This window comes from Spinacia oleracea, chromosome 2 (assembly GCF_020520425.1).
Source record: "Spinacia oleracea cultivar Varoflay chromosome 2, BTI_SOV_V1, whole genome shotgun sequence".
Taxonomy (NCBI): Eukaryota; Viridiplantae; Streptophyta; class Magnoliopsida; order Caryophyllales; family Amaranthaceae; genus Spinacia; species Spinacia oleracea.
The window spans coordinates 66,671,941-66,682,943 of NC_079488.1; the positions used below are offsets into that span (position 1 = coordinate 66,671,941).

At 36.7% G+C, this 11,003-nt stretch overlaps 2 protein-coding genes across 2 annotated transcripts; both read right to left on the reverse strand.

Moving 5' to 3' along the window:
- Window positions 1-1,698: 1,698 nt before the first annotated feature.
- Window positions 1,699-2,425, reverse strand: LOC130467484 (uncharacterized). Its single transcript, XM_056835999.1, has 3 exons — window positions 2,399-2,425; window positions 2,068-2,268; window positions 1,699-1,932 (listed from the first exon to the last, which is right to left on the reverse strand). The coding sequence occupies exons 1-3, from the start codon at window positions 2,423-2,425 to the stop codon at window positions 1,699-1,701; spliced, it is 462 nt and encodes a 153-aa protein (XP_056691977.1).
- Window positions 2,426-3,231: 806 nt separating this feature from the next.
- LOC110775735 (ATP-dependent 6-phosphofructokinase 6) lies at window positions 3,232-7,135 on the reverse strand. Its single transcript, XM_021980338.2, has 13 exons — window positions 6,718-7,135; window positions 6,533-6,579; window positions 6,248-6,287; window positions 5,860-5,922; window positions 5,616-5,753; window positions 5,362-5,520; window positions 5,215-5,268; window positions 5,052-5,120; window positions 4,819-4,948; window positions 4,447-4,688; window positions 4,317-4,362; window positions 4,051-4,205; window positions 3,232-3,789 (listed from the first exon to the last, which is right to left on the reverse strand). Exons 1-13 carry the CDS (start codon window positions 6,799-6,801, stop codon window positions 3,517-3,519), a joined length of 1,500 nt encoding a protein of 499 aa, XP_021836030.1. The 5' UTR covers window positions 6,802-7,135; the 3' UTR covers window positions 3,232-3,516.
- Window positions 7,136-11,003: the final 3,868 nt, after the last annotated feature.

Genomic DNA, 11,003 nt, shown 5'->3' on the forward strand with positions numbered 1-11,003 from the left:
CACCAAAGAATTTCTCTCGGTACCTTATCATACGCCTTCTCCAAATCAATGAAAACCATATGTAAATCTTTATTCTTATCTCGATAATTCTCCATTAATTGCCTTATAAGATGGAAGGCCTCCATAGTCGATCTCCCAGGCATAAATCCAAACTGGTTCTTCGAAATCTTCAATGTTCTCCTTAATCTTTGCTCAATAATCCGCTCCTAAAGTTTCATAGTATGACTCATTAGTTTGATTCCTCGATAGTTGGAACAATCCTGGACATCACCCTTATTCTTGTACACGGGGATGATAGTATTTTCCTCCTCTCCACTGGCATCCTATTACTTCCCCAAATCTTGTTGAAAAGAGTTGTTAACCATACAATCCCTCTCTCTCTCCCAAGCATCTCTAGACTTTGATAGGTATGCCATCGGGCCCCACTGCCCTCTTACGTCCCATCTTTTTCAATGACATTTCGACTTCTCTCTTTTGAATTCTTCGGATAAAGTCCAGTTTAACCATATCCCGAGGGATAGTTGTATCTCCAATATCGCGCCCTTGATCCCCGTTGAACAAGTTATGAAAGTAAAACCTCCATCTATCCTTGATTTTCTTATCTCCCACCAAAACTTTTTGATCAACATCTTTGACACATTTAATCCTCCCGATGTCTCGCGTCTTACTATCTCTCATTCGAGCAAGTCTATAGATGTCATTTTCCCCTTCTTTTGTATCCAATCTTGCGTAAAGATCCTGATTTACCTTTGCTCTAACCTCTCTTATGGCCTTCTTTGCTTCCCTTTTAGCCTTCTTGTACTTCGCGTAGTTCTCATCACTTCTACATTTTCCCAACTCTTTATAGCATTCTCGTTTTCTCTTTATAGCTGTTGCACAACTTCGTTCCACCAAGATGTGTCCTTACTTGGTGGCATGAATCCTTTAGATTTTCCTAGGACCTCTGATGTGACCAAAATTGGTAGTCCACCCTGGACCAATCATAGAGCTACACGTGGAACCATGTAAGCCCACCAGGCAGTTGTTCTGAATATGAAAGAACTACTCTTAAAATAGAAAAGTCCAAAAGGCCTAGAATCCCATATCTCATATAAACACACTAAGCCCACTATCCAAACTGCATGATAAGGGACACATGTCTTCATCTCTGAGGATAGCCAATTAGGTAACTAGGGTTTGGAACAAATCCCAAAATTCTAGCCTTATAAATAGTTCAGATCCCAAGGTGAAAGATAATCAATTTATCCTCACCTGCCTTAATTATTCTACTCTGCCTTTTCTATAGAACTTACTTTCTCTCTCTATCAAATACTAACTTAGACATCGGATGGAATATTCCTACGGGAATATTCTTGTTTTGCATGTTGTAAGAAGATCGTGTCAGCGCATACTTGATACCTCCTTGAAAAGGGTGACATATCAGCACCATTAAAGTACCAACAACAACCTCTTCCGTCACTCCCTTTATGGTGTGCTCCATTCTTGTCCATAATGAGTCTATATCTAAATCCATATCACCTGTCCAAGTACCTTCACTTGCCAACTTGTCTAAGAATTTAAGTTGTTGCTCCCCTTGAATTTCCACCATTTGATCCTAGGCTCTACTAGTTGTCTTCTCCTCCTTATACGACTTCTACCTCGAAAATCAAGTACCACAAGTCTATGTTGGGGTTGATGTACTCTCACCCGGAATCACCTTCAATTGGTGTAGCACTGTCTCACAACAGTCCTTACTATAAAGAAGTCGATCTGACTCATATTACCTCCACTCCTATAGGTTACTAGGTCAGAGTGTCTTTTCTCAAACCAAGTGTTCATTATACCCAAATCATATGCCAATGCAAAATCCAAAATAGCATTTCCCGCTTCATTCCGATCATCATACCCAAAACCACCATGAATTAATGCTTTCAAATCCATCACGACTCGAACCTACATGTACCTTGAGATCCCCACCAATAATCAGTTTCTCACTTCTAAGGACGCGTTACACCACTTCTTCCAAATCCTCCCGAAATTCTTGTCTAGTTGAAGCATCTAGTCCTGCTTGTGGTGCATGCCACTCACAATAGTTACAACTTCATCCCCTATCACAAGCTTAATACTCATAATTCGATCACTCTTTCGAGACACGTCCACTACATCATCAATATATTCTCGGTCAATAAGGATACCTACCTCATTCCTATCCCTAAATTTTCCCGAATGCCAAAGCTTATAACCCCATGGAGCTATTTTTCTTGCCTTGTTTCCAACCCACTTGGTCTCCTGCAAACATAATACGTTAATTCTCCTCCTTCTCATAACCTCTACTAATTCGACTGATCACCCGGTCAAAGAGACAATGTTCCAAGTCCTAAACGCATCCTACTACCCTTATCCTTACCCCTACCCTTACCACGAAACCTTGGATAGCTAACACCATCCTCGGGAGGCAAGCCGCTTCCGGGCGACGACCTAGCAACCCCTTGTATATTTTCCACTGCACCCGGACCTAGGAAGTGTAGCGCACCCTTGCATATTTGACACCCACCTCCAGGTGTAGGGGTGGCGCGCCGCTTCTGGGAGACGACCTAGCAACCCTCACATATTTTTCACTACACCCGGGCTTAAGAGGTGTAACGCGTCGCTGAGAAGGTGACTCCCCCACGATATTTCATTGCCGATTCATGTCATGATATGTGACTTAGTTTTACGCTGGCCACCACCAACCTATCGCAACCCTCCTCCTCCTTTATCCGGGCTTGGGATCGACAGTGAATGCTGCATACGCGACACTCACAAGTAAATGCCACATACGCGACACTCACAAGAAAATGCTGCATAAGCGACACTCACAGACGGAGTTTTCTTTCAAAAAAATTATTAAAAAGAAGTACTTTGTTTTCTTTTAAATGAAACAAAACCAATTATTAAATGCCTTAAAAAAAGAAAAGGAAAAAAAAACAATTACTTCTTGTTTGATAATGTATGCGATTGTTCGACCATGAGTTATGTGACCCATGAAATTTCATGTTCGACTGGTACGGCGTTACCCATCCAATTTGTTTGCCTTTGTCAGTTTGTTGGACCCATTGACAATCACTTGTTTAGTTGTTTAGATTAATGTATTTATTGTATAAAAAATGAAATGATGTCATAAAAAACAATACTAGCCACTAGGTATTTGTCAATTTCCACCTTGTTTTTGGGTATACATGAAGTTCGTACTCTTGACCTCATACAAGATGATGCACAAACTTGGAGCTTTCTACAACTAAAACACAAAATACATTTGGCACACAAAATATTCCAAACATTAGTACATTGATCAATTCACTCTTCAAAATTTACAAAAAGGCACAAACACTAGTTGTTAAATCAACAATTTCCTTAATAACAATTTTGTGGTATCTTCCCTACTATTAGACGAGCACTAACGTAGGACGAATCCAAGGTGGCTGATTATTATTCATCTCCTCTGTTCCTCCAAAACAGCGGAAGTTTACATAATGTCGGAAAAGTTGAAACCTGTTTTTACTTTAGCAGCAGTTCAGAAGATCCATTGCTCATCGAATACTGATCATCAACATGATTATCATGGATTGATAACGAGGTTGATGTCGGTGTACACTTTTCGTTCTCATTTGATTCTTCAGCAGCAGATTCCGATAGCACTACCTCGTCCTGCTTTCCTTCAATAATGGCACCCTTGGGAGGATGCATAAAACTAGGCTGGTTGGTTGAAGACAAAAGCCTAGCCCACATTCTATCTGTTATCACAACTTTGTTTGGTTTCTCGATTACTCGCTGCATCCGTCAGAGGAAATACAAGTAAAATTAGTGATATAATTGAGAGAAAGTATTCGAGAATTCTAGAATCCACTTACTCTTGAAAGTTAGACCTGATCAAATCGTGGGCCGGGCCGGGTTCGGTCGGGGCCATGCCTTAAAATTCTGCCCCTTATGTCGGGACGAATTTTTCTGCCCAACCCCGCTATTTTCGGGTCGGGTTCATGATGATCAGGTCTATTGAAAGTATTAGAAAAACAACCCTTAAGAGCGACTTACATAGAAAGGAATGTAGCATTGTCTGCCGTTGACTGGCCCGACAGTACAACCTGTGTAACCCGCCATAGCCCCATGAATCGCGCTTTGAGCAAGAATCGTACAGTAAACGTTGTCTGATGCGTTAGCAGGAACAGCTCGGATCATATATGTAGGATCTGATGTCAAATATTATGGAACCAGAGAATCTTAATCAATCTCTATAACTTAGTACTCGATACATCTAAAACACGAAAGTGGGGAAGGACAAAAACAAAAGACTGACTAACCTATGTACTTAAGAGTAATGTTCAATTTTGTTTTAGCAAAGTGTTCCTGTTACAGGAACAAAATCTGGTTAGCTTGCATAGATAATAACATTATTGACTTTGGCAAGGTATAAGTTGAACTTTTTTATACCTTGATCATGAAAGACAGCCAGAGACCAACATCTTTAAAAGCCTTATTTCCAGAAGGGTCTCTTTCTTCTACCTTCTCACCTGCTCCTTCAGCTATGACTATAACCATGTGGCCGTTCTCTCTGAGTCGTCTCCCAATGAACTCATAGAGCCCACCTTCCCCTTCGAGATAGAAGGGTGATTCCGGGATCAAGCAACAGTCAACATCTCGGCTAGCCAGGGTTGCAAACATTGCAATGAATCCTGCAGCATGAATTATATGCCATTTGATCAATTTTCACTATGCTACTCTAAGATGAAGGAAAGTAACATCTTAATCTTTTCTCAAAAAGTTGGTGGACGAGAATGTTTTGCCTAAATATTGTAAGATTACCGCTGTCACGACCCATCAACTTGACAAGACCAATCCCATTTTCAACACTTTCAGCTTCAGTGTGTGCAGCATTTATAGCACGTTGTGCTTCCTCCACAGCAGTGTCAAACCCAAAAGATTTGTCGATGATCTAGAGTAAGAATACAACATCATAATCAGAACAAGCAAATTCACAAGAACACCAGTTGAGTTTTTGGAATGATGCCAAGAACGAGGAAACTGAGAGTGAATACCGGAATGTCATTGTCAATTGTTTTTGGAATTCCCACAACTGCAACCTTAAGACCTCGCTTTCTTACTTCCTGATATAAAACAATGGAAAGGATTAGTGATAAATTCCTAGTTTATCATGTATGACGGTATGAAATAAAATATACACTTCCCCGAACCAAGTACCTGATATATTACTGATGCACCCTTTTGAGTTCCATCTCCTCCAATTATGTACACCTAATCACATAATATGGAAAACGTTATAATGTTATATGCCCAGATGAAACTATAACACAATATCACGAGCGATATACAGTAATCTGACAAAACCTGATTAATTCCCCTGTCCTGAATGCTGTCCACAATTTTGGAAGTGACATATCCACCTCTAGATGTACCGAGGATAGTTCCACCTCGTTTGTGGATGCTGTCAACAGTCTTTGGTGTTAAAGGGAGTGTATTCCGAGCATAGAACCCTTTATAGCCACACTACATGTCCAAACATAAACCATAAGTCCATCACAAACATATGGAGTATTAGCTTACAAACACAAATTTTGTTGTCATATAATATGAGAACTCACTTCAATTCCCAGGATATTTTTAACACCATACATGTAATCCAAGCCACAAACTAACTCTCTGATCACAGTGTTAAGCCCGGGACATAGACCTCCACATGTAACAATACATGCTGTAACTTCATCTGGCTTAAAATACACCTAAAACCCAAGTCATGAAATTGAGTCAGTATCCATCATCTTACTCAAATATCATAAAACTTCCTCTTAATCTACACAAAACCAAGAAAATGTACTAAGTAATCACCTTTTGCCGGGGACCTTGTCGTCGGAAATGTATACCCCTTGGACCATCTTTATGTTGAACAGCCTGTAAAATCAGAAGACATACTCATCTCAATCTCAGTTTTCTATGATCACAAACTCATACATGTACGAGTTTGAGTAACTAAAACCCTATACTTCAACTCCTTCATTACACAATCATACATTATATACAGTTTTTGATTTGGTGTTCTAAACATTCCAAAATTGACACGAACCCAAACACGAACAAGACCCCGTTATACACAGTGGGCATCTAGGTAAACTGGATAAAAAGCTCAATAATGCATGTCCAACACTTCCAACAACTTATGAAGAGTCCTTATAACACCAACTTTTGCAGAAAGTCAATTGCTGAGAAAAAGACTAACCTTTTGAACAACCGTGTCATCAAAATCTACAAAATATTGCCTGAAATGGGAGAGTTGAAAAAAGAAATCAATAATCAATAATAAAGAAAAAGTGACAAGTCAAAATTATATGCACATGTTAATTCATACTATTTCTAAATAAATGATCAAGATGACTAAGAATAAAAGGCTGTGACTCTGTGAGGGGATTTCAAAACCCAGTATCAAATCTCGTCTATATCATTGCCTTTGCAACTTTATATATCCAAAAAATAAAAACAAAAAAAAAAGAGATTGTTGCCTTACTTGGTCACTGAATATGAAGGATTGGTCTGTAAGGGATTCGGATACGTCTGCAAAAAAACAAACCCCAAATTTATAGGGAAGAACCCCAGAATCACAAACAGCTTAAATCAAAGGAAATCAAGCTAAAAAATTCCAAAAAAATAGTAAAAAATAACCCAAAAAAACAAAGAGAAAAGGGGGATTACAGGGAGATTAGTGAGATAATCGGAGAAGTGAGGAACATCATCAAGAGCATAACCGCCTTCTCCAGTAACAATCTTGGGCTCCATTGATCAACTTTAGCAACCTTTTTAGTAATAATTAGTGAATTAATCAAATAAGAGAAATCACGAAATTAACGAATTATTATGAATGCAAATAATAGACTAAGATCATTGATATGGCAGAGATAATGGATCTTAAGATTTATATAAAATATAATGAGTGGCAGGTTTTTTTTGGTCGGTAAAAATAAATTGATGGTATTTTGAAGGCTCAAAGTTTTTGATCTTAATAATTTGTCATAGATTTTAGATTCTGGGTTCGGACTTTTAAAGAGCTTTTGAATAATAAAATAAGAGGGTGTGAGGAAAGAGAAAAACTGGACAGAAAAAATGATCAATGGATACGAATTTTATTTTTTATTTTTAAAAAAACTTTTCTAGTGGTTCAGAAAAACACATGGTATCCAATACGAATTACTCCGTATAATATACGGAATACAAGTATATGGAGATCGATTTAAATATCAATATTTAGACGGTTAACTTCAAATCACAAGGTGAGTTCTCTCACCTACTCCACCAGCCTTGAACCTTATTGATTGTTTGAGAGTGGCTCAAGCATTGACATACATAGATGGACTGATTAATCTGAGGTAAGTGTTGCTTCAATAGGGTCTTATATTATACGAATCATTGATATATGTAGAGTGTTGATATCCAATAAAATATTAAAATTAAAATGTTTTAAGAAGTGTTGTTTTAGTGAGAATTTAATAGACATAATATGTTTCTTGGAAAAGAAGATTTAACAAAGATACAAGGAGGGTTGAAAGTATAATAAATTAAGGAAAAATATTATTGAAATTTCAAATTTTCTAGAACTTGTGTTGATGTGTTCACAGAAATTTTATTTAATTTTGTAAATTTGAAGAGTTGGAGACAATAGGAGGTAAAGTCGAAAGTTAGAAGTTACTATGGTAATTGAGTATTCCAAAAGAATATTACATTTTCTAGCCGCCTTGTGATTTGTATTTCCTCCTGCCCAAGCAATTTATAAATATTTTTATGTAATAACATGTATTAGTACGAAGCATTTTTGTTTTTCTACCCAAATAATCTATACCTCTATGGGCCTGTTCGGCGGTAGCGGTTTAGGTAGCTGGTAGCGGTTAGCGGGTAGCGTTTTTTAAAACGTTAGTTGGGAAAGAAAGTGGTGTTTGGCAAATTAGCAGTTTGAGTAGCGGAAAAGTAGTGGTTGGATAGATTTTCACAAACGTTAAAAAATAGCGTTCTATCCCTAAAAGTAGCGGTGTAAGTATTACCCATTCTCCCACGTTTAATCATCAAAAAAATATATTATTCTCCCACGTCCAGTCGTCCATGCTTCTCCTTTTGTCGTCCTTCATCTCCTTCACTCCATCATCATCGCCAGTCTCTGATCATCTGACTCTCCAAGCAGACTATCATCCAGGTATGTATATCTCCTATTTAATTGTTTTTTTTTATGTTTATGATCTTAACCATATATGAAATTTCTGGAGTTTTTAAAGATTGATCTGATTTCAACCGTTGGCACTCATCTCTTCGAAGTTGCATAGAGAGATATTTTGGAGTTTTGAAGCAAAGGTGGAAGATATTAACCAAAATGCCACAATATAGCATCGAGAAACAAATACATATTATAGTTGCTACATTTGCACTCCATAACTATATTAGAATAAATTCCCCAAATGATCCTCTTTTTCGAGTGTTAGAAGAGTATCCTAATTTCATACCTTCATTTGAGCTACCTGATATTCGTGCTACTTCGCGTGGTGGAAATGGAGAGGAGAGTTGTACTGAAATGAAGGCTATTGGTGACCGTATAGCTGATACTTTATGGAAATCGAGGAATGAAAGACGACGCATTTAGTCATTGTAATAAGATACTTTAATTTAACATCTATACATATATTAAAAGGCGTTTACAAGAAAGTATACGTGACACGTGGCGCTCTGCTTATGCGTCGTTCTCTCCATGTAATATTCATCTACATAAAAAAAAAATGGCAAACATGGTTTGTGTAAGGTTTGAACTCATGACCTTGAGTTTAAACAATAAAGCTTTTACCACTAAGCTATTACATGTTTCATGTTATCATTACAAAAAATTATATATAAGTAAACGTTAATGTTATTAATTTAGTAACCCGAGGCATCGCCCGGGCCTAAAAACTAGTTATTTATAATAAGAAGAATAATGTAGTCTATTTATTTTTTTCCCCGAGGAGCAATGTAGTATTTTGTGTGTATAAGTATAATTTTTTTTTCATACCGTTTTAATATTCTATAGTTATTTTTTATTATTAAATGTCGTATTGAATATGATCATTTTTTCGTCAAATGGTAATTATTTGATTTAAATTAATAATCTGTATAAAATTTTACAATTTCAACCGCTAGTTTTGCCAAACACTCATATTATGAACCGCTACTTTGACAGCTACCCGCTACTCTTGGCCGCTACTCGCTACACCAACCACTACCCGCTACTCGCTACGCCAACCGCTACCCGCTACTCAACCGCTAAAGTTACCCGCTACCGCTAGTTTTTCCGAACATGGTCTATATCTAGTCTAGTCTAGTATTTAAAAAGCGAAACCACATGTGATTAGATGACACATGTGTCACTCCTTTACTCCTCCATCAATTTGTTAAATTGAGATAATTTTGTGTTTTCTTTTGATTAGTTTGGTTATTTAAAATATATAAATTCTCTTGTTATCTCTTTAAAAGTAATTCAAATATCCAAATTGTAAGAAAACAAAGTAAATAGTTACGGGGTAATTAAATAATCTAAATACAAATATTATTTGACCAGAGACGTCTAAGTGGACACCAACTCGTATGTATATTTTTTTTTTGTTTGACTAAGAAACGAGTTGATTAAATGGTCCTTCTTGATTATCTAAAACCCCAACCTTCGAACTCCTAATTAATTACTCCGTAGTTATGGGATTACTATCCGTAAATTGGAAGAGCATGCCGCAACAAAAGGATGGTCCCTTATGAATTTCTTTCTTTCTGGAAGGGAAAATAAAGTACCCCCCATCATGGTGAACTTCTCCTTGTGATCGTGATGAGGTAGATGCCTTCCAGCCGGGGGGCGGATCGAATCGGAGTTTCCTTAGGTAGCCACCGACCTACAGTTATCCTTAAACTTCCGTGCTTGGTGGAGAAGAAGCGAACAAAGGTACGCTCGCTTGTTGTCTTGTTCTCTGCCGAGAACTGGGATCGCTCGCCAGCTAGGTAAGATTGGAGCAACATTGCAAGAGTAAATTTAGTTGAAGGCCAAGGACATGTAACCTTATATGGGCGTTATATCAAGTACTCTCTATGTTAGTTGGTTAAAGTTATAAAGAGAGATATATGAGTTTTGACTATTACCTAATATCGAACCTATTCTACGTTATTTGCCCTTTATGATTTTATACATGTACACCGAAATCGATTTTCTGATGGCCGGAAAATTGCGGTGCTCATTAGCTTACATTCGCAAGAAACATACATTAATGAAAAACTTTTTTGCATATGATTGAGTCTTTAAGTTGTGCAAGTTCTTTCATATTTTGTTTCATACTACGTACATCACATATGTTTTCAATAACTTCAATATATATGCAATTAGCATATGCTTTATTCACTTTATTTTCACTTATTTTAAGAAAAAATAGTTTGACATAAATTAATTTCAAATTAAAATAAATTTAGTTAAGTCCAAATAAATTCAAATAAGAAAAGTTCGGAAAAATTAAGGACTATACCACAAGTCCACAAATACGTTTTAATAAGTTTAAATGACTTTAGAAAAACAATTAAAAATTACTCCCTCCGTCTCTTTTTGTTTTTTACGTTTGATATTTTTCACGCGTTTTAACGAATAATTAATTTGCATTGAAATCCCTCAATTTTTTTATTTAAACGAGATAAATTACGTTTATTTATAATGTTTTCACTTTTATCAAAAATCTGATATTGGGAAATGAGAAAAATTTAATGTCCCAATGGAAAAGTGTGAGAGATTAAATGACCCAATTAATTTGATTGGTTAAAATAATGATTGGACACAAATTTTGATAGAATTAAGTTATTTATGTGATAATATAAAAGGAAATGTAAAAAACATTTTGAAATACCCAAAAAGGAAAACGTAAAAAACAAAAAGAGACGGAGGGAGTAGATAAACAGGACAGACCTTACGCAAATGGAAAAAGACTACTTTCCTTGTT

Excerpts from the sequence above, each read along its gene's own strand:
- LOC130467484 (XM_056835999.1), bottom strand. The coding sequence starts at position 2,425 with ATGGTGTTAGCTATCCAAGGTTTCGTG. Across the intron at positions 2,269-2,398 it reads TAGCTATCCAAGGTTTCGTG|GAGACCAAGTGGGTTGGAAA; the intron begins GTAAGGGTAGGG and ends TTATGTTTGCAG. Across the intron at positions 1,933-2,067 it reads GGGATGAAGTTGTAACTATT|GTTCGAGTCGTGATGGATTT; the intron begins GTGAGTGGCATG and ends AGGTACATGTAG.
- LOC110775735 (XM_021980338.2), bottom strand. The coding sequence starts at position 6,801 with ATGGAGCCCAAGATTGTTACTGGAGAAGGCGGTTATGCTCTTGATGAT. Across the intron at positions 6,580-6,717 it reads ATTATCTCACTAATCTCCCT|ACGTATCCGAATCCCTTACA; the intron begins GTAATCCCCCTT and ends GTTTTTTTGCAG. Across the intron at positions 5,923-6,247 it reads ATGACACGGTTGTTCAAAAG|GCTGTTCAACATAAAGATGG; the intron begins GTTAGTCTTTTT and ends CTGATTTTACAG.